The 22253-nt window shown below is 44.7% G+C and overlaps 1 protein-coding gene across 2 annotated transcripts in view; it reads left to right on the top strand.

Annotated features, from left to right (window-relative positions):
* The first annotated feature begins 4657 nt into the window (after positions 1-4657).
* Positions 4658-22253, top strand: part of HACD2 (3-hydroxyacyl-CoA dehydratase 2) — a 30272-nt gene continuing 12676 nt past the window's right edge. Inside the window, exons 1-5 of one of the 2 annotated variants that reach the window (XM_081346753.1) lie at positions 4683-4848; positions 5787-5859; positions 7906-8023; positions 9300-9318; positions 15608-15696. In XM_081346753.1, the coding sequence (XP_081202879.1) occupies positions 15649-15696 (48 nt within the window). In that variant the 5' untranslated portion in view covers positions 4683-4848; positions 5787-5859; positions 7906-8023; positions 9300-9318; positions 15608-15648. Of the gene's footprint in view, positions 4849-5786; positions 5860-7905; positions 8024-9299; positions 9319-15607; positions 15697-22253 lie in introns of both variants that reach the window. The other variant, XM_081346752.1, reaches the window with a different exon arrangement.

The following is a 22253-nucleotide window of genomic DNA, read 5'->3' as shown; positions in this document are numbered from 1 at the left end:
AGTAACAGGCACAACTTCCAACCACCGGGAGAAACTGTCCACCACAACTAGGAAGGTTAGACCTTGAAATGGCCCCGCAAAATCTATGTGGATCCTAGACCATGGATTCCTGGCCATTTCCCACTTATGCGTGTGTACGTGTGCCTGCTCAGGCCTCGAGCGCTGGCACTGATAACACCCTGAAACACACTCTTCTATAGCCTTATCCAGCCCCGGCCACCACAAATGACTTCTGGCTAATGCCTTCATTCGGACAATCCCAGGGTGACCTTCATGTAGTTCCGTTAAAATTGTATTCCTGTGAAGTTCAGGAATAACAACACGGTTACCCCACAATATACACCCCAAATGGGATGATAGTTCATCTTTTCTCCTAAAATATGGAGTGTACTTGGAGTCAAGGTTACTACTTGGCCAACCCCCTAGTACCCAGGTCATAATCCTATTGAGAATATGGTCTTTTTTAGTGGCCACAGCTATTTCTCTAGCTGTTAAGGGGCATTCAGGAATTTCATGTAAAGACATAATTTGTCCTACTGGGGCAGGGTCTTCCTCGGTGTTAGTTAGGGGCAATCTGCTAAGGGCATCTGCATGGCCCATTTCCTTACCCGGTCTATGTTGCAATGAAAATGAGTATGCTGAGAGGAAAATTGACCACCTCAGCATCCTAGGAGACATTATTTGGGGTGTCTGTTTATCAGTGGTAAACAGTCCCAGTAACGGTTTGTGGTCAGTGAGTATGGTAAAGTTCCTACCGTAAAGGTAATCATGGAACTTTTTTACTCCTGCCACAATAGCTAATGCTTCTCTATCAATTTGTGCATAATTCCGTTCAGCTTTGGTAAGCATCCTGGAATAGTATGCAATTGGCTTTTGAATGCCCTGATTATCCATGTGGCTGATGACAGCTCCCACACCATAAGGTGAAGCATCACATGCTAAATAGATCGGTTTGTTCTCAATAAAATGAGTAACTGTGGACTGGCTAGATAGAATATCCTTTAAGGTTTGAAAGCTGACTCTATGTTTTTCTTGCCACTGCCATGGGGTTTTTCTATCTAATAGTCTGTGTAATGGTTCCGCAATGGCAGCTTTATGTGGCAAGAATGTGTGATAGAAATTGACTAATCCTAAAAAGGCTTGTAATTCAGCCTTATTTCTTGGTTCAGGAGCCAATTTAATTGCTTTAATTTTTTCAGCTGTAGGGTGGATTCCTTTTCCATCAATTCTAAATCCTAAAAATTCAGTGGACTTAACTCCAATACAGCATTTTTCCCTTTTTAGTTTAAGTCCAGCCTCCCTGAATCTTCCCAGTACCTGTTCCAGACGCTCAGCTAAAATTTCTTCATTTCTTCCAGCTATTAAGACATCATCAAAGTAAGGGCATACACCAGGTATGCCCTTTAAAGTCCTCTCCATCACCTCTTGGAAGATGCCTGGAGCTGCTGCAATACCAAATTGCAGTCTGTGGACTCGGAACACCCCCTTGTGGGTGACAATAGTTTGAGCTTCAGCAGCTTCCCTGGAAACAGTAAGTTGCAAATACGCCTGCGCCAAGTCAAGCTTGGCAAATATGGCGCCGTCCTGGATCGTGGCGAGGACCTGTTTCACCGTCGGGACCAGGTAAGCATGCTTTTTCATTCCCAGGTTCAGGGTGGCTTTGTAATCAGCACAAATCCTCACATCCCCATTAGGTTTTAGGGGTGTGACGATTGGTGTTTCCCACAAGCCACCCTCGACCGGTTCTAAAACGCCTTGGCCTACAAGCTTATCAAGCTCGGCCTCGATTTTTTGCTTCAGGGCGAAAGGCACCCGTCGGGCCTTAAGCCTGATGGGCTTAACTGACGGGTCTAAGTTAAAGTTAATTGGGGCCCCCTTATATTTCCCTAAAGATCCATCAAATACGTCTGCGAATTCATCGCAGACAGATTTGAGGGTCTTGTTATTATTAATGGTATTTATTCCCCCAACCCAAATTCCCAAAGCTGGGAACCAATTAAGTCCAATTAAACTGGTTCTGTGGCCTTCGGTGATTATTTATTTATTTATTTATTTATTTATTTATTTGTTTGTTTGTTTTTTTTATACCGCCCTTCTCCCGAGGGACTCGGGGCGGTGTACAGAGCAAGGTAGGTATACAGTTAAACAATAGTAAAAAACAATAGTAAAAATAAATGAAACCCCTATTAAGAGCTATCAGGCCAGGCCGGACTGCTGGAACAAGTAAGTTTTTAAGTCGCGCCGGAAGGTGCGAAGGTCGGGGGCCATCCGGATTAATAAGTCTAAGAAGCCATTAAACCCTTTATACTTAACTTTTAAGCTGACCTTCCCTTTAATATTTATTGGGGTTTTTTGGAAGTCGGCTAATTGAATTTTTGTTGGACTGAGTGGAATTCTTTGGCCACTCTTACGTTCGATGATTTTAAGGGTCTCGTTGGAAATTATTGATACCGAGGCCCCGGAATCAACTTCCATTTTGCAAGGAATTCCTTGCAATTGGACTAAGATTTTTAATTTGGGTCTTAGAATGTGATTTATTTTTGGCTTTCCTATGTGGTTGACTCGCGCCACCTCCCCGCGGTTGGGGTCCTGTGCCAAAGGTTTAGGGGTCTCAATGCCACTATAGTAAGGGGTTACCTTACCTTCAGCCCAAACGTCGATTTCGTGTAGACGATTGTCGCGTGGACGACCCCGGCAAATGGCTTGAATGTGGCCGGTCTTTCCGCACAATCTGCACTTAGCAGAGCGGAATCTGCATGTTGCCCTGGGGTGGTTGCCCCCGCAACTTCCACATCTGATGTCGCTGTCGCGCGGTCTTGTTGGATTGTCTCTCGGTTGACGCTGCGGTGCTGTTGTTTGGAATCGGCGACTCGGTTCTGGTCCTTCGCTGCGAAATGGTTTTGCCGCCATTTTTCCGAACCTTCTGGTGACTTCGGCTATGTCGGCTTCCCATTGTTGATCCACCTCCCCACTGTCCACACGGCTCTGTAAATTTATTTCAGATGAAGTAGCCGTGCTATTGCGGGGGGGGTCTCGGTTTCCGGTGGATTCATACGTCAAAAGTTCATCAAGGACTTCTTGCAGATCGCCGGTGGGCTTAGCGATGATACGGTTTTGTAACTGTTCGTCACGCAAGCCCAGCACCACTCTATCCCGAATCCTTATTTCTAAATTGTCATATTTACATCGTAATGCTGCTTCTCTGACCGCAGCAACGAATTTTTGGATTGACTCGCCTGGTCTCTGGTTGCGTTTTTCAAAAATGCGCCGCCAAAAGAGTTCTGATCTTTTTGGCGTAAAATGTACTTTTAATTTGGCCAGTAAATCAGCGTACGGAACGCTTGATACTGGCAACGGTTGACAGAGTCCCACGGCAACCTGGTACACGGGTGTGCCACTGATAGTTAATAAGGCAGCCGCCTTCTTACGGTCGTCAGTTACACCGTTCACTAGCAAAAAAGCTTCGACCTGTCCAACATATTCCTCCCAGTCCTCTGGGTAGTTAGGATCGAATTCTTTTAAAGAGCCTAGTTGCGCCATTCGGAGGTTTGTTGATTCTGCCGCGACCGCTTACGGTTGACTATGTATTTTTAAATTTACCGCCTTACGCTCAGCTGGTTGACGCCGATCCTTCACTAGTCGCCATTTATCCCACCCTCGTCGCCACTTGTTAGGTTCAGATAGACGAATGACTCAGTAAGGTTTAACAGCAAACAAGGTTTATTAATACACAAAGGTCAACTGTCAACTGTCAGAATAACGCCGGCTTATATACTCAGGCCGTTAGAACTGTATCCAATCCACTCCCCGGAATTACCCGCCGTTTTAACAATAACCAATAAATGCAACCGAGCTTCCCGCTTCAGAGAAACCCATTTACAACTAAGTTACTGACACAACAAAATACATCCATAAATAAAGCCTTATTTCTTTTTTTTTTTATCTCGGATCTGGTGAGGCTTGCTGCCTCCAGAAGTTGTGGATGCTAAGGTTAGAAGCTAACAAGAAGAGATTGGACAGCCATTTGTCTGAAATGGTATAGGACAGGGGTCGGCAACCTTGGCTCTTTTATGACTCGCGGACTTCAACTCCCAGAATTCCCGAGCCAGCATAGCTGGCTCGGGAATTCTGGGAGTTGAAGTCCGCGAGTCATAAAAGAGCCAAGGTTGCCTACCCCTGGTATAGGATTTCCTGCCTGAGCAGGGGGTTGGACTAGAAGCCCTCCAAGGTCCCTTCCAACTCTGTTATTTATTGGTCCACTAGATACGGCCCGACGACAGTCGCCAGAAAGATCGTAAAAAAGCAACGAATCCGAGTCAAGCCGGGGTGAAGAAGACGGTTTGCTGAGCCAGCCAAAATGCACGCCGCCGATTTACAGCTGCTGCTGCTGCTGCTGCTGCTGCGGTTTGCTTGGCTGGCTGGCTGGCTGGCTACGCGGCGCTTTTCGTGCAGGCTCCCGACGCACCCACTCCGCCTCCGGCCACAGCTAGCAGCCCCAGCGGCTGCTCCTCTTCCCCGACCAGGCGGGCCTCACTCTCTCTCTCCTCCCTCCCCGAGCGAGCCGCGTGACGCCGCGGAAGGCGAGGCCCTCCTGGGCGGCCGCCTCGCTCAAGTCCCGCCCCGCGCGCTTGGCTCAAGCTCTTCCCCCTCCCCGGCACAGGGAAGCAGTTGAAGCGGCGCCATGGCGACCTCCGGGAGCTGCAGCGGGAGCGGCCGCCGGCTAGAGAGCGGCTCCGGGAGCGGGAGCAAGAGCCCGCAGCCCCAGCAGGCAGGCGGCCGGCGGCGGAGAGGCCCAGGCGCCTTAGCGACGGCCTATCTAGTCATTTACAACGTGGTCATGACAGCCGGGTGAGCGAGCGCCGGCGCGCTTTTGGCGGGAGGGTGGGCTCGGCTTCGGTGCGCGGAAGGAGGGCGTGCGTTGGGCCGGATTAGGGCTCTTCTCAGGGAAACCCGCCGCCCCTCTGCCTCCCCTGGCTTCTCTCTGCTATGTGTAAATGGCCTTTGCTCCTTGGAACGTGTTGCCTTTGCCTTTGCCTTTGCTTTTCCCCGGGCAAAGGTTGGAGACGCAGAGAAGCGCGCGCCTCGCCTCCTTTCCGACGACCGGGGCTCAATACCGAGGAGCCCGGCTGGCTGATTTAATAAGAACTATTTTTTTTACTTCTAAGTCAGGGGTCGTTGTATAATAATGCGAGCGTTTGCTTCTCCAAAGAGCGTTGTCATGTATCGTAATGCTTTTAAGGTGGTAATTTGTTCAAGGCTTGGAAATGTCAATTTAGCGCCGGGAGGCGATTACGGAGGCTGAAGCGTTCTGGTCATTTATTTAGCTTGTACCTGTGGCAAACCTTAAGCAATTCTAATTAGAAATATTAGATTCAGCTCTTAGGGATGGAGACATCCCAGGTAAAACACACCTTTGGTTGGTGGGGAAAAAGTAGAGGGATTAGAAAGATTTTACAGTAACAAAGCTGAAGATAATTGTAAGTAGTGCTCACATTTGAAGTCTAAAATATAGTATGGTGCTGATTAACCTTGAGCATTTGGCATTTTTCCAAAGAAATTCTGACAATGTTTTGGATTATCTGGGGAATAACTTTTTCTTTAACTCCTTAAATTGATTGGGGCTATTTCATCACCACTTTCTTAATAATATAAGATACCTATGTGCCATGTTTTTCTTTCTATTTGCCTATGGAATTGCACTGTACAAATAATAATTAGACTCTAATAATAAAGCAATAATTGGAATCTGATATGTTTGAAGTGCAAAATAAATTTTTGTGTTACAGTAGTCAGTACATACAGCATTAAGGTGCCAGGATTGAACATACATGTGATAAGAACTTACTCAGAATATATAAGGTGTGTATTGGTTGATTTTTGAAGGCACTGTCCATTCTAAATGTCAGCAAGTTGTATTTCGGTATAATCAGCATCATTTGCAACCATTTTTTTGGATCATATCACTTTCTTCTGTCATCTTATTGCTATCTAAAGAAAGAACAGCCGAGAGGTTGCTCAGTGATCACTGTCATTATCGAATTGCCTGTCAACTAAAGTATCATTTACTCTGTATATATTTGCATGTGGTGAGAAATAAGTGCTGTTTCTCAATGCTGATGCACTACTAATCCATACATTTAATACACAAGATAAAATTAAGCCGCTAAGCCGCTCAGAGTCACTTTTAACTGCAAGATGGGCAGCAAATTTGGTAATAGTAAGTGGGAGTTTGGGGAGAATCAGAGTGATAGTGAGAAGACTTGATTATGAGCAATACTTCTTGTAAGAGTTTTTCCTTGCATCGATTATCTGAATATCTTTACCTTATTTTCTGCGTAGGTGGACAAATTTCCAAACAAAATTTGAAACTAGAGTTACTCCTATTTTAACAAAAAATATTTTGTAAAAATACCAATACAGGAATTGTAGTAAAGGTAATAGGAATTGTAGTAAAGGTGAGCCAATACTTTGCAACATGCCAGTTTTCCATTTAGTTTATTTAAATAAAAGTTAAAAGATGATAGGATATGAAGCTTTGTGGCAGACTATAATTGTAAGCCAGAAGGTATTAAATGGGAAATGTCTGCAAGCAGTGAGCCTAATTGCACAACTTTAGTCGTTATCACAGCTTTCACAATCCTGTAATTCTTAGAAGACCTCAGATGATCTAGATTCTAGAACTTTCAGAGAGCGTGCAACTCCATTCAGAACTGGATGAACAGCTCTAGCTAAAATGTATTTCCCCATCAGTGGTTTCTGTCTTGTCTGTATTAAGTTGCAGATCATTTTCAATCATCCCAAAACTACTCTCAACTTCTGGAACTCTCTACTTTCCCAGGGATTAGTGGATGTTTCTTAAAGATAAAGATGTGTTTCAATAACAAATTTGTGACAGTTTAATTTTGGTAGAATAGCTTTCTTTAGCAATGTTATCTCTAATACCAGTTGAATACATTCTGCTTTTAGAAACATAGGATCGTAAAGCTGAAAGGGACTTCGGAGGTCTTCTGGTCAAGCCCCAGCTCAAGGCAGGCAGGAGCCTTATATCTTTAAAGCCTTATAGTTTTAATTCAAGTTCTGAGATGCAAAACTATAAAGCCATCACAACATTGTGCCTCCTGATTTTCCCCTATGCATAGTGTGACTAAGTTGGTTCCTTATGAGATTGCTAAATAGTAATTTTAAATGAAGATAAGTCCCAGTCTGGTTCCCATTAATGCTATGTCTGCAGACACTTGTTTCCAGGTCCTACCGGGTTGTTATTATTATTATTATTTTTGTACAAAAAGGCTGTCATGTATAACACCGGTGCCAAAAAATGCATAACACCAACTTTCTTTCAAGAAAATAAGCCTTTGAAGTGTATATAATTACTTGGTAAGTCTCATTGGATCTAATGGATTCTAGTAAAGAGTAGCTAGTAAAGAAGTAGTAGTAGTACACAATTTATTTGATGGTGTGCACCCATACTTTGTTTCCTTGGAGACATTTAATATTGTACTCTGCTCTTCATACAGCATTGCATGACATAGTTAAGCTTCATATGAGAGTTCTATGTTGGAGAAGTGAGCGAATCATCAGTTGATCAAAACCTAATGGCTTTAGATTCAGTTTTATTCCTCATCTTCAATTAATAGAGGCGCTATTTACTTCTATTTAAAATATTTAAAAGAATCCCACTTTGCAGTTGTAACTGTTAAGACTATAATTTGCAGTTTTTTTCAGCAACCAGACTGATAAAAGTATATTTCTGTCTCAGTGGAATATAATGCTGAATCACTTATTTTAAGAAGGGTATATTATATTACTCCTAAAATATTTCATGGTATCTGTTGCATGCATTATGGAGAATATTGGCATTTCGAGAAAAACATCACCATGTTTTCCTGTCTCTTTTTCTTCTAGGTGGCTTGTCATAGCAGTTGGTTTAGTCAGAGCATACCTTGCAACGGGTAGCTATCATAATCTCTATCATTCAATAGAAAAGCCTTTGAAATTCTTCCAGACTGGAGCTTTGCTTGAGGTAGGTGTATCACAGGGAAAGTCTTCTTATCTTAGGCCGGTGATGGCAAATCTATAATATGTACGTCACAGATGGCATGGCATACCGTGTTTGGTGACATTCCAGGCTTGAGGAACCCTCTGGAAGTTGTGCGAGAAGGCCTTGCTCTTGTGCAGCCCAAGACATCCAAAAATTGCACATCCTCATTTTCATACAGTTTCGCAAAAGCAGAGCCCTCCCACATGACTTTCAAAGGGTCTGGAGAAGCCTGCAAACCCTCTGAAACTCACATCACTCTGAGGCGTCCAAAAATCACGCAGCTTCCAGAGCGTCCAGAGATGAGAATCCAGAGGAAAGGAGTGTCTGAAGAGGAGGTCCAGAGAGACCTTTTTTTTTATCTAGGCTGCATGTGTCACATGCCAGCAGAGTCAAGGTAGGCATTTTCTGATTTCTTTTTGTCACTCCAAGCTCAAGGTTTGCCATCACTACCCTAAGCATTTTGACTTATTCCTATATCGTAATGCTGAATTAATTACTATCCCTTTTAAATGCATCATACGTTTTTACAAGGTTTATTCTGATATACACACTTTATAGATAACGTAAGCATAATAGGAAGCAAAATAATATCAGGTGGAACAAAGACTGACGATAAAATTACTACTTTCAAGTGAATGCGTTTTCCTTTGAAATTAAAGTTTAGGTATTTGACATATTTGGTAAAAATGTCAAATTAGAGACTCTTCATGCTTTTTTATCACAGTATAAAGAAGAAATATTCCATTTATAGGGAGTTCATCAGAGAAAATTAAATTCTTTTTAAGGGTGGTTATGATGTCCCAACAGTAGCTCATATAACTGCTAAATCTTCCATCCTGTCACTCCCTTCTCTTTCCACTAATTCATAGAGAAGAGGGATTGCTTTATTTCATGGAAGAAGTTCTGAACTGACAATGATCATTGTCTCATGAACTTACCCAAGGAAGAATGAATGTTTGAGTGTCCCAGTGACTTAAAAGAGATAAAAGTCAATGTTCCTCTAATAACGGATAGTTTTCTGAAAGGTGACTTCTCAGTGTAGCAGAATTGTAGGTGAGGAATTTAGTGACTGGTGAGATGAAAATTGCACAAAATTATTGAACAGATAAGAAATACATGTTGTGATAACAATGACTGGTGGAGATACTACTTAAGAACAATGTTCTTAGTCATAATCCATGATGCTGTTGTAGTAAAGAAAATCGTATTATACAAAGGTGAGAAGTCCAGTCTTAATTATTTCTGACTCTTTTTTTAGATCGTGCACTGTGCAGTAGGTAAGTTTTTAAATTAAATATTCAATAACTCTATTTTGGAAGGCAAGGAGGGAATTCTGTTCGTATTCTCTGCTCAGTCATTAAGGAATAGCAACTGTATATAGCATGACATACATCCAGTTTCTCAGCATTTGGTTTTCCTTATTTCTGTTTTAAACATGCATTTGAATATGCAAAACTGTTTTCTCAAAAGTAAGAATTACATGTTCAGACTAACAGAAGTTGTTTCAACTTGTATAGAGATACAGCCTTTGTTATGTTGTTAATTATTTAATAATAAAAAATTGGCCTACTTCTGCTTTATACTTCTTATGGAGCAACATTAAAGTTTGCCAAAATAAAATGCAACATTTTGAAGCAATTTACGTACAAGTTGAAAATTTGATCCAGTTTTCTGTTCTTCTGGTCTCATTACAGGAAAGTCAAAGTGAAACACACACACCCTTTTGTTTTGTTTGACCTGGCTGCTACAAAGCAAATGAGCATGCTATTTCAATTGCCAGGTTAGAAATAGGCGTTGCAGCTAGGTGGAAAAAGTCTTTTTGCAGAACCTCTGAGAAGAGATAATTGTCCTGGGACAAACAGGCAAACAGGGATGGAGACCAGTCAGATGGGGAATCCAAAGGAGAAAGAAGAGTTAAGGTCAGGATAGTCACAGGCAAGAGCTGAGTTTTAACTAAGTTGTCCCCTGTATTGTCCAAAGAGAAGGATGGCCATTAATAAGCCATGCTGAACCTCTGTCTAGTCCACAGCTGACACTCATTGGATAGTAGTCTGCTCTCTTCTTGGATCCCCCCCTCCCCCCATGCCTTTTAGCCAATCTCAAATTTGTGCAGTTTTGGGCCGGATCTTCATGAAGGACCTCTGCCTCAGGCCAAGGGGCTGAAATATCTGAGTCTGTTACTATCAGGGGAAACAGTTGAGGGGTCCTGTGAATTTGTAGAGTCTGTCAGAACAAGTGGCCTTGCTGACTCCAGTACTGCTGGAATCTCCAGCAAAGGGATTGCTGCCATCGATGCATTTTCCCCATCCTGTACTGAAGATGGGTTCCTTAGCAGGGTCAACACTTTCCCAGTTTCTAGTAAGGCAATCATACCATTCAGGTGGGCAAAAAAAATGGGTGTGGCAGAGGAGACTGGATCACTCACTATCTTGTATATGTATGTGTTAGATTTATATAGCACCTCCTGTAGCCCATGTTACCAGATGTGCAGGAACACCAACACCTAACATGGTTCTTACTTGTTATACAAAGACAAACTTTCTACATGTATGCATCTAATAACTCAGTGACAAAATCTAAAGCAAAATTTGATTATGTTGATTGAGAGAAATACAATTGAATTAGAAATAGTGCTTTATGTATGCACAAATGTTTACAGCTGAGAACTTATATCACTTTACTAGTGTTAAACTACATTATAGAAATAAATGAATTTTACACATGAAAAATCTTTCATATATTCCTCTTCCAGAGTTATTACCGTAATAGCTAATGCTATTCAGACATTTCAGTGGGAATGTTTGGATTTTAATTATAGTCCCTAAACAATCATGGAAATAAAATTACTGGGAGAAAATATATTTTTCCTTCGTATGTCACAGGCAGCTGAATATTTACTAGTCATTTATTCAGATATGACATTGTCCCTTTACTATCTGAGATACCGTATATACTTGAGTATAAGCCGACTCGAGTATAAGCCGAGACCCCCATTTTCACCCCCAAAAACTGGAAAAAGTTCGTGACTCGAGTATAAGCCGATCCGCCGTTCTGCAAGCCTCCGCCGCCAGCAGAGGCTCGATCCGCCATTTTGCAAGCCTGAATACACAGGAATACCCTGTGTGGCCGCGGCTCTCGGGGAAGCCCTGGCTGTCCGCTTCCTCGTTCCACGCTGCCATTCGGGGCCCGCGCGTTCCCTGGGCAAATCGCGGCGCCCAGCAGGCGAGGAAACACGCCCGCTCCAGTCGCCCCCCCTTCCCTCAGGAGACGCGAAGCAAGTGACCGCCCGGAACTTACCGAGGACTTGCGCGCGGCCGAGGCTTCGGTGCTTCCAGGATCGCGCGCACCTCTCCCAAGCCGCCGCCGTCCGGAGACCTGCCGAAGTTTGGGGAGATTTGGGGAGGTGCGCGCGCACCTCCCCAAACCTCCCCAAACGTCAGCAGGTCTCCGGATCTCCGTGCCTTGCCTGCCTGCTTCTTTCGCTCACCCGTGCTTTCTCTCCCCATCGCTCACCCGTGCTTTCCCCCCCCATCGCTCACCCGTGCTTTCCCCCCCCATCGCTCACCCGTGCTTTCCCCCCCCATCGCTCACCCGTGCTTTCCCCCCCCATCGCTCACCCGTGCTTTCCCCCCCCATCGCTCACCCGTGCTTTCTCTCCCCATCGCTCACCCGTGCTTTCCCCCCCCATCGCTCACCCGTGCTTTCTCTCCCCATCGCTCACCCGTGCCGCCCCGAAAATGCCGCTGCCGCTCGCCCGCTTGCTCGCTTCCTCGCCCGGGGACCAGCACCAGCCAGCCAGCCCGCCGGCGAGAAGCCCGGCCCGGAGGTGAGGGGAGGGAGCGGAGTCGCTCACCCGTGCTTTCCCCCCCCCATCGCTCACCCGTGCTTTCTCTCCCCATCGCTCACCCGTGCTTTCCCCCCCCATCGCTCACCCGTGCTTTCTCTCCCCATCGCTCACCCGTGCCGCCCCGAAAATGCCGCTGCCGCTCGCCCGCTTGCTCGCTTCCTCGCCCGGGGACCAGCACCAGCCAGCCAGCCCGCCGGCGAGAAGCCCGGCCCGGAGGTGAGGGGAGGGAGCGGAGTCGCTCACCCGTGCTTTCCCCCCCCCCCCATCGCTCACCCGTGCTTTCTCTCCCCATCAAAGATTCTTGGAAGTAATGGTTGGAAAAGTTTGCAAGTCTTTGGGAAAGTTCAAGAAGTGAAAGGAATACCCTCCTCTTGAAAGACCAGATAAGGCAGACAGGGAGATGAAGAGTTCAACCGAGTTTCCTCTTTTGTTCAGGCATCTGCACCCGCTGCTTTTAAACTCGCCTGGCGCTGCAACGGCACCCGTTTTCCCCGGCGAGTTTTCCCTACCTGGCCCCTGCAGAATCGCGGCGGCGCCCCCGGAGAAGCCTACCCCGAGGCTGCGGCCGATTTTTCCTTCTCCTAGACTCTGCCGCCCAGAGCGTTGTTTCTCCCCCTCGTGCGTGCATGGGATGAGGCGAGAAACCAACAGCCTGCGTCCGTCTCTCTTTATGTATATTTCTGTATATATCTTATCTCGGGATCTAGACCTTTCGAAGGAGAAGGGGCGGCTGGAGTTCGTGAGTTGCTGTGGGACCCAAGGGTTGGGGGAAGAGAGATGGGAGGGAAAAGGGGAGAAACCTGCCGCTGGCTAGTTCTTTGTCTGATCGGGGAGCCTGAACAAAAGAGGAAACTCGGTTGAACTCTTCATCTCCCTGTCTGCCTTATCTGGCTTTTTGAAACGCACCACCGGCTGCTCCGTCCAGAAGCCCAGATTCGGGAGGGCTGCTTGGCTTCCACTTGAGCCCATCTATGTCCGCGGGCCCCCCCCCCACTACCCCTAGACCTCCGCCGCCGGCGGAGGCTGGATCCGCGCTCCGCAGCGGCAGGGCGCGGATCCAGCAGAAAGAAGCAGGCAGGCAAGGCACGGAGATCCGGAGACCTGCTGATGATTGGGGAGGTTTGGGCACCTCCCCAAACCTCGGCAGGTCTTCGGATCTCCGTGCCTTGCCTGCCTGCTTCTTTCTGCTGGATCCGCGCCCTGCCGCCGGCAGAGGCTTGCGGAGCGCGGATCCAGTGTGGGGGGGGGGAAAGCCCTTTAGCAGGATTTGCCTGCATGCCGGCGGAGGCTGGATCCGTGCTCCACAAGCCTCTGCCGGCGGCAGGGCGCGGATCCAGCAGAAAGAAGCAGGCAGGCAAGGCACGGAGATCCGAAGACCTGCCGAGGTTTGGGGAGGTGCCCAAACCTCCCCAATCATCAGCAGGTCTCCGGATCTCCGTGCCTTGCCTGCCTGCTTCTTTCTGCTGGATCCGCGCCCTGCCGCTGCGGAGCGCGGATCCAGCCTCCGCCGGCGGCGGAGGTCTAGGGGTAGTGGGGGGGGGGCCCGCGGACATAGATGGGCTCAAGTGGAAGCCAAGCAGCCCTCCCGAATCTGGGCTTCTGGACGGAGCAGCCGGTGGTGCGTTTCAAAAAGCCAGATAAGGCAGACAGGGAGATGAAGAGTTCAACCGAGTTTCCTCTTTTGTTCAGGCTCCCCGATCAGACAAAGAACTAGCCAGCGGCAGGTTTCTCCCCTTTTCCCTCCCATCTCTCTTCCCCCAACCCTTGGGTCCCACAGCAACTCACGAACTCCAGCCGCCCCTTCTCCTTCGAAAGGTCTAGATCCCGAGATAAGATATATACAGAAATATACATAAAGAGAGACGGACGCAGGCTGTTGGTTTCTCGCCTCATCCCATGCACGCATGAGGGGGAGAAACAACGCTCTGGGCGGCAGAGTCTAGGAGAAGGAAAAATCGGCCGCAGCCTCGGGGTAGGCTTCTCCGGGGGCGCCGCCGCGATTCTGCAGGGGCCAGGTAGGGAAAACTCGCCGGGGGAAACGGGTGCCGTTGCAGCGCCAGGCGAGTTTAAAAGCAGCGGGTGCAGATGCCTGAACAAAAGAGGAAACTCGGTTGAACTCTTCATCTCCCTGTCTGCCTTATCTGGTCTTTCAAGAGGAGGGTATTCCTTTCACTTCTTGAACTTTCCCAAAGACTTGCAAACTTTTCCAACCATTACTTCCAAGAATCTTTGATGGGGAGAGAAAGCACGGGTGAGCGATGGGGGGGGGAAAGCACGGGTGAGCGACTCCGCTCCCTCCCCTCACCTCCGGGCCGGGCTTCTCGCCGGCGGGCTGGCTGGCTGGTGCTGGTCCCCGGGCGAGGAAGCGAGCAAGCGGGCGAGCGGCAGCGGCATTTTCGGGGCGGCACGGGTGAGCGATGGGGAGAGAAAGCACGGGTGAGCGATGGGGGGGGAAAGCACGGGTGAGCGATGGGGAGAGAAAGCACGGGTGAGCGATGGGGGGGGAAAGCACGGGTGAGCGACTCCGCTCCCTCCCCTCACCTCCGGGCCGGGCTTCTCGCCGGCGGGCTGGCTGGCTGGTGCTGGTCCCCGGGCGAGGAAGCGAGCAAGCGGGCGAGCGGCAGCGGCATTTTCGGGGCGGCACGGGTGAGCGATGGGGAGAGAAAGCACGGGTGAGCGATGGGGGGGGAAAGCACGGGTGAGCGATGGGGAGAGAAAGCACGGGTGAGCGATGGGGGGGGAAAGCACGGGTGAGCGATGGGGGGGAAAGCACGGGTGAGCGATGGGGGGGGGAAAGCGGCAGCGGCATTTTCGGGGGCAGCGGGTGAGCGATGGGGGGGGAAAGCGGCAGCGGCATTTTCGGGGGCAGCGGGTGAGCGATGGGGGGGAAAGCGGCAGCGGCATTTTCGGGGGCAGCGGGTGAGCGATGGGGGGGGGAAAGCGGCAGCGGCGGTTGTTGGGGGCGCAGCAGGCGAGGCAGCTTCTCTCAGCAGCCTGTTCCGAACGAACGGACAGTTCTTTTTTTTTGTTGACTGGAGTATAAGCCGAAGTGGAGTTTTTCAGCCCAAAAAGTGGGCTGAAAAATTCGGCTTATACTCAAGTATATACGGTAAGTGCTGTTTCATAAATAAGAGTTTACTGTTCAACAAAAAATGTCATTTGAAAATACTATTGTTGTAATTGTCTTACTGGGTGATTGTTTCCTTCTGTGCTTGGCACCAGCATCTAGTAATCTCATATAAGTATCTTATGTGGAACATAATTATCTTCTGTTGTTTTAGCTCTGGCATCTGATAATCAGAAGGAAAACTAGTCATACGTTTATCAGATTTATTACTTGAAAATCACAGCTTGGCATATTTTGAGGTCAGGCTATAGCAAACCTTGTGTCTTCATCTCTGATCCAAAATTCACCCATTAAAGAAATTTTGAAAGCAATAATAAAAGAATATTTAACAATATTTTAATATTAAAACATTAAAATTAATTTCATAAAACTGTCTCTTTCCAAATCAGATTACTATTAAGAGGTAGCTGGATAGTTTAGGACAGTCAAACTGCTGGCCTGAAGGCCGCATGCGTCATGGCAAAACTGCCCACCCCATTTCCAGCAATGGAAAAAAAGTCACGATATGTCACGACATGTCATGTGACATTGTGAGTTTGACACCCCTGGTTTAGGAGCTCAGAAATGTATTAAATCTAAATTGTCTTTACAGGGATTGTTCCTTCTTCTGTTGTCTTGACTGCTTTCCAAATCATGTCAAGAGTGTTTCTGACATGGGGCATAGCCCACAGTGTAAAAGAGGTGAGTTGAGAGTGAACTATTCATCCTTTATCATGAAGCTGCTATTTCTGTTCTCTGTGGACATAATCTCTTTTGCTTATATCAAATGTATACATGCGGTAAACAAATAAACTTTTCAATACTGTTGGTTTAAATGTCATATTTCAACACCTTGGACATGTAATTTAGTTTTTGGTGGACATTATTTTGTTGCCATTTAATATATCTCAAGTGAGATTCAGTAGGCTTGAAAAGAACTAGGGATCATTATCCAACTCATTGTTTGGAAAGGACAATCAACATTCACATGAACACTTACCTTTTTTACTTCATTGGTTTCATTTACTGCATCCAATTTTTCATAAACCATAGTTATTATTTATTCAATTTGTGTGGCCAGATATCTTTCTAAGTGACTCTGAGCAGCTCCCAGTAAAAATACCTATATAAAGGAAAAATATCTTTTTAAGTAACTTAGTTTATAATTACCAGGTATCATGGCTAGCAAACCTGCTGGAAGAATTGAGAGAGGGTCTGTTTTTCAAAACCCTTAAGCAACTTTAATGTAGATTTCATTGGAATACACTATTGTAGTACTAATATAATGTAAACATATGATTAGATATAATTTCAATATCTTAATGATGGCATAGAAAGAACTCGATTGTAGAATACAAACATCCAAAATTAAAATTATAGCTGGAGTGGAATTTAATTTTATTGACTGATTACCTAAGCAACCCAGGGTTGAAAGAGACATATGTATTGTTTTCTTTGGAAAAATGGTTACTTGCATTGTTATGAAAATATTCTACATTTTTTTTGAAAGGCTGTCTACATACCTGAGTTCTTTGAACAAGTTCATCTGTTGAGGATGTTGTAAGATGCATGTGTTTCATCTCTCGCATAAATTTTCCCTGTGTTTTTCAAGTCTTTTAGTGAGAGACACTTAATAATTTTGTTCAGATTTCTCTTGAAGATAATTTTCTCTCAAACAAGACAAAGCTATCTTAATTTATTTGCCAGTCTAATGAAGGGATTATTTGTTTTGGTATCAAATATATGATAGCAGATTGTTCTTCAAATGTTTTCTTGGATGCTTTCTGATGTTTAGCTCCTAATATTAATTGCATGAGTCCAATGATGCTTGAAGAATGTGCTTGTTCTTATTACTAAGATAATAACATTGTTAACTTGTCCTCTCTCTCTCTCCCCCCCCCCACTCTTTTAACACTTGAAATTCAAGAAAAATCTGTCAATCTTTAATTTAAATCCTGCTTTCTTACTTTTCATTAGGGAAGATAAAAGTGATTCAAAGATAGGGATGCCTTGTGTGATTTCCCTTTAAATAAGTATGGCAAGTAATTAAAGCCAAAAGCTTGTCACGCCAGATTGAAGACAATGTGCCAGCATTCTAGGGTATTGCACACCAGTAGTTAATCAGGCTTGGTTATATTTTGTTTTCTTGAAGTATCAGGCATTGCTTAACTTTAATATCTTTTACATTATTCTCATAATCTTTAGTTGGTGGGGAAAAACCTTAGTGTCCAGTACTGCAAAGCTTTTATTCAGAACACTCATATGTCATTAGCTTTCTGCGTATTAGTTTGATGGGCAATTTATGATTCATGGGGCAGAATGAACCCAGCGGATCTTATGATTTTTAAAAACAGAGTAGAGATTTCACTGATTTAGCCTAGCTCAGGGGTGTCAAAATGCTGGCCCGCAGGCAGGATGCATCATAGCAAAACCGTGCCCACCCTATTGCCAGCAATGGCAAAACAGTCACGATACATCGCAACACGTCATGTGACATTGCGAGTTTGACACTCCTGGTCTAGCTTAATTTACACCTTTACAACTAACCTGCTTAGCCAAAAAAAATATCACTTGGTATTGCTGAAAGACTCAAAAAGCAAGTGAATTTCCCTTTCAGATATTATTGATCAAAACTTCATAGTGTGCCATGCTAAGATTATTGTCTCTAATTAATATGGGCTATTGATGAAATTTGGTGGGGGGGGAGTTATTGAGCTGATGGTAGCTGGATACGTTCGCGGCTCTCTTGATGAAGGAGGTCACCTGAACTTTTTCATTCAGGGTACTGCTTCCAGGTTTGGTATGGAGGCATCATTTGCCACTCTCTTAGAACAGGGCTTTTCAAACCGTGGTACACGTACCACCAGTGGTACTTTAGCACTTGGCTGGTGGTACGCGAGCCCTAGCTAATTGTAGTGGGGGAGGGAACCAGTTAAAGCGGAGCTGCACAGATCTGGAGGAGATCAGCTGGAGCTTCAGAGCTTGGCAGAATCCCCAGGATCTGCCACGTGGCGACATAGTAATTGGAGCTTCTGGTGCACCCAGAAGAGAAAAGCAGGAGGAGTGCGAAGAGAAGAGAAGGTATAAAAGGGGCAGACCGAGAAGAGAAGAGGCTTTCCTTACTGAAGCAGTGAGGAGAGCGAGCGGCCTGTTTTCAGAGGAAGGGTGAGTGAGCAAGCACATGTTTTCGGGCGGGAGCCCAGGAGCGCAGCTACAGCTGATCCGCGCTTCTGCAAAGTTGCCCAGAAGCGCAGATCATCTGTAGCCTGGTGCTGATCCTGGGGCTTCACTTAGCGATCCCGGGGCTTCACACAGCTAAGCGAAGCCCCAAGATGGATCAGCGCTGGGCTACAGCTGCTCCACGCTTCTGTGGAGCCACCCAGAAGTGCAGATCAGCTGTAGCCTGGTGCTGATCCTGGCAGCCACATCAGTAAAAGGTCTGAAGACCAGAAGAAGAAGCTGGATCTCTCCCAGCCAGGGAAAACAATGCTGAGCTAGCTTTATGGGTTGATAGAAACATGTTGCTAATCTGTCTCTTTTCCTGTTGATCCTTGCCTTGCAACTTCTTGAACCAAAGCACTTTGTGTCCAACCCCTTCCACAATTACACATGAATAAGTAGGGTCATTCTGTCAGAAGGACCTGTTGTGGGATACTTTTTCCACAACACTGGGGCAGACGTGAGCTCTGTTTGAATACACTGCAAGTCTCTTCCCCATTTTTTAAAGCCAATTTTTCCTCTTAGCAGGAGATTTGACATCTGTCATTTTCCAGAGTAAAATGTAACATGCATAGTTTTATAAAGGCAAAATATCCATTAGCTCAGCTTTAAGAGATGTATATAGGCAGTCCACATGGTTCCAGGAAAGAACTTTTGGACCAACTTGTTAAAACCTCTCCTTATGCAAAGCTTGTTCTTTCGTTCTCTTACTTTTTATCTTGGAGGGAAGAGATGATATTAAAGGCTGTGAGGGAAGAGAGGATATTAAAGGGGGTGAGAAGAGAGGATATTAAAGGGGGTGAGGACTACCTGTACTTTATCACTTTTATCACTTTATCACGGGTTGTTTTTTTGTTTTTTGGTCATCAAGTTTTTGACACCTTGCTAGGTGGCTGGTGGTACTTGAATATTGCCATATTCTGAAAGTGGTACAATCGGTAAAAAGGTTCAAAAGCCCTTTCTTAGAAGACCTCTGTCAGGACTTGGATGGTGGTAATGTATCCCTCCTGGTTTACTGGACCCAGCAGCAGTTTTTGATACTCCAACTAGTATGCTATTTGTGACCCTACCTGTAGAACTTATCACCATCCAGGTGGATTGGAGGATTATAATGCACTCTTGGGCCTTAAAGACTACTTTAAGTTGTTCCAAAGTTGGTCTAAAACACAGCCGGCTATATACTTCCAATCTTCCAATATCCTCAACAAATAAGTTTTGCCAATAGTTTTCCAGGTACAAATTTAAGATGCTAGTTTTAACTTATAAAGCCCTTTATTACTTGGTATCCAATATCTGTATGATCACCCACTCCCAGCAGTACTGGCCCGACTGATCAGATAAAAAGAGAGTGATTGTTATTTATCACACATTTTTGAGAATGGGAGGGCTCGGCCTTTCTGTGACAGCACCAACGCTGTGGAACAGCTTTCCAGTAGAGATCAGGTTAACCCCTCCCAGTTGACATTTTGGAAGCTACAAAAGATAGAATTGTTTCAGAGATCCTTCCCCTGATTTTATCATGCCGTTGGAACCTGCTATTTTTATTATTTTCATTCTTATATTTGGTACAGTTTTATTGTTCTTCCTTAGAAGTTGCGCTATGGATGTTTTAACTGGTTTGTGTGAGCCACCAAATGTTGTTTTGATCAAGGCAGAATAGAAATAAGTAAAACAAATAAATATGTTTACATTTTGATTTATTGTTTTTCTTTATTTCTGCAACAGTAAAGAATGAATTTCCTACTTAGGACTATTTTTGAAAGAAAGAATACTTGCGTATCTGGCATCGGAGAGATATAAAACCAGCTATTGGTTGTAGATGTAGGGATAGCTGTGTTTCATTTTAAGCTATGAATTATTTGTTAGTGTAACAGCATTAATTATTTATAATAGCTCTACTATTCTATTAGTTTTGAATGATGCTGAAAATGGTTTTCCAGTCATTAGCCGATCTTGAATAGCCATTGTTTTAGTTCATTACTTTTGTCATTGGAAAAGTGGAATGTAAAACAGTGTTCATCATATGCCCAGTAGGTGGCAGTAGGTGACATAAGATGTACTCCTTTAACAAAATACTTTTGAGTATAATGAGAGCCTGATATGATACGAAATGTACTGCCTGAAGTCTTGTATGACTTTAAAAAAAATAGCACAGAGGGAAAGTTTAAGTGCAAATAAAAGCTTATTCAGTAATTACTAGTAACGTGAGGATATCAGTCTCTTCTCCCTGCACGATGCAAAGGTAATACAATGATACTACAATTGATGTATTTAATACTACAAGAAATTAGAACCTGTAATTTGTTAATTTAATATTGCTTCTGAAAATGCAGGTGTCTCCTTAAACTGAAGTTTCTTTTTGTATTGTTAACAGCCATGTCATTGATACAAAATATTGATTACTTTAGCCAGAGTACTCTTTTGACCATCACAATGGTAGAATCATTGACTGTTCTTCTCTAGCACAGAAATCAATCTTAAAGCATTGTTCTTTATTCAGACATTATCGCATGGTTACTTGGGTGTTGTAATTTGAACTATTTTTTTATAGAGAAAACTGTCCCATCTATCTCGTCTTATCTGTCCTGGTAAAGTCCATATAGTGGAGTCTTGTCTGCATCAGCCAATTTTTGCCTTAAAACACTCATCAACCCAATTTTATTGGTACCAGGTGATATGGTTCCTCCCTCAATTCTTTCCTCCATTCCTCTTATTTTGTACTATCCAAATAATTTGGTGAGACAACCGGCTGTAAATTCTGCTCCCCAGATGTCTTCTGTACTGAGTCCATTTCAGAGGGAGAGTTAGTTGTCTGACCAAGCTCCTAGAATAAGTATGTTTCTGTTAGAGAGCCAGTGAGGGAACCTTGAGAGAAATAGACAACAATTACATAAACTAAGAGGGCTAAAAAGTTCCCTAAATCCCAGGGAAACAAGATCGTATCAGAAGATATGCAGGCAGGCTCCTGAAGTAGAACACAATCAGGTCTACAAGATCGATGTCAGCCCTATGAGGTAGCTCAGATCAGGAAACAAGACACATCAAGAAGACTAGAATGATACTTTATTGAGACATAACAAACTTGCACGCTTGACTGTACTTTGTCTTCTCTCCCTGTTGGAGTGACATACAACACCAGTGAACCTTGTTCCTTCTCTTCGTACAAATTTTGATATATTTTTTTTCATATGGACCAAATGACCGGTTGTTTCCTTTTTGCATAAAGCAGTGTCAGGATTTCGTCTACATGAATAACTTATCTTTTCCCCCCATGGATTTTCTAATACTCTACAGCTCTCCTTGAGTCGTTTCTTCATGCCCTTGACACTAGGAAGTCTGTTGCATTTTGCTCCGACAGTATCATATCCTTTTTAAAAGAATCCACACTTGTTCATTTCCTATGTTAGCACAAAGCCAGGTACTTCATTTTCATTTCAATGTTTTTAAAGAAGAGTGATGGCAGCTCTTAATCCTTTCTTTGATCTAGTTAAGTGACTATGAAAGTTCATAAGTGACTATGAAAGTTCAAGGCTCTTACAGCGGTGCTTAAAAGTTTATGAACCTTGTTGAATTTTCAGTATTCACGTTTTAGGTCATATTTATGTAGAAATATCGAACATTCAAACAGTTCAAGAGACGTCGCTTTAACATGGGTTTTGGTTCGTCTTAGCAACTTTTTTTGTGGAGCACTTTTTTATCCAAGATCTGTTAATCTCCTAGTTTCAGCCTTCCTAATTAATTTGACGGTATCAGTTGAGCCTTCAATTTCAACGAAATGGGATTGGCAAGGCTCACTTTTTTCCCCCAGCTATTATTTTAGCTGTCCCCTTCTTTCTGATAGATTAGCTGGTTGATTCCCCATATGTATGTCACGGACACCACAATGAAGAATAGGGATGAGGCTTAAGATTAGAGCCCTCCCTTCCTGTACTGAGAGTTTCAGTACAGTACAGGTATCCTTGACTTACGACCACAATAGGACCAGAATTTCAGTTGCTAAGCAAGGCAGTTGTTAAGTGAATCATTCCCGATTTTACAAC

Source organism: Vipera berus (genome assembly GCF_964194415.1).
Source record: "Vipera berus genome assembly, chromosome: 1".
NCBI classification, from domain to species: Eukaryota; Metazoa; Chordata; class Lepidosauria; order Squamata; family Viperidae; genus Vipera; species Vipera berus.
This window is presented reverse-complemented; position numbering and strand designations above follow the sequence as displayed.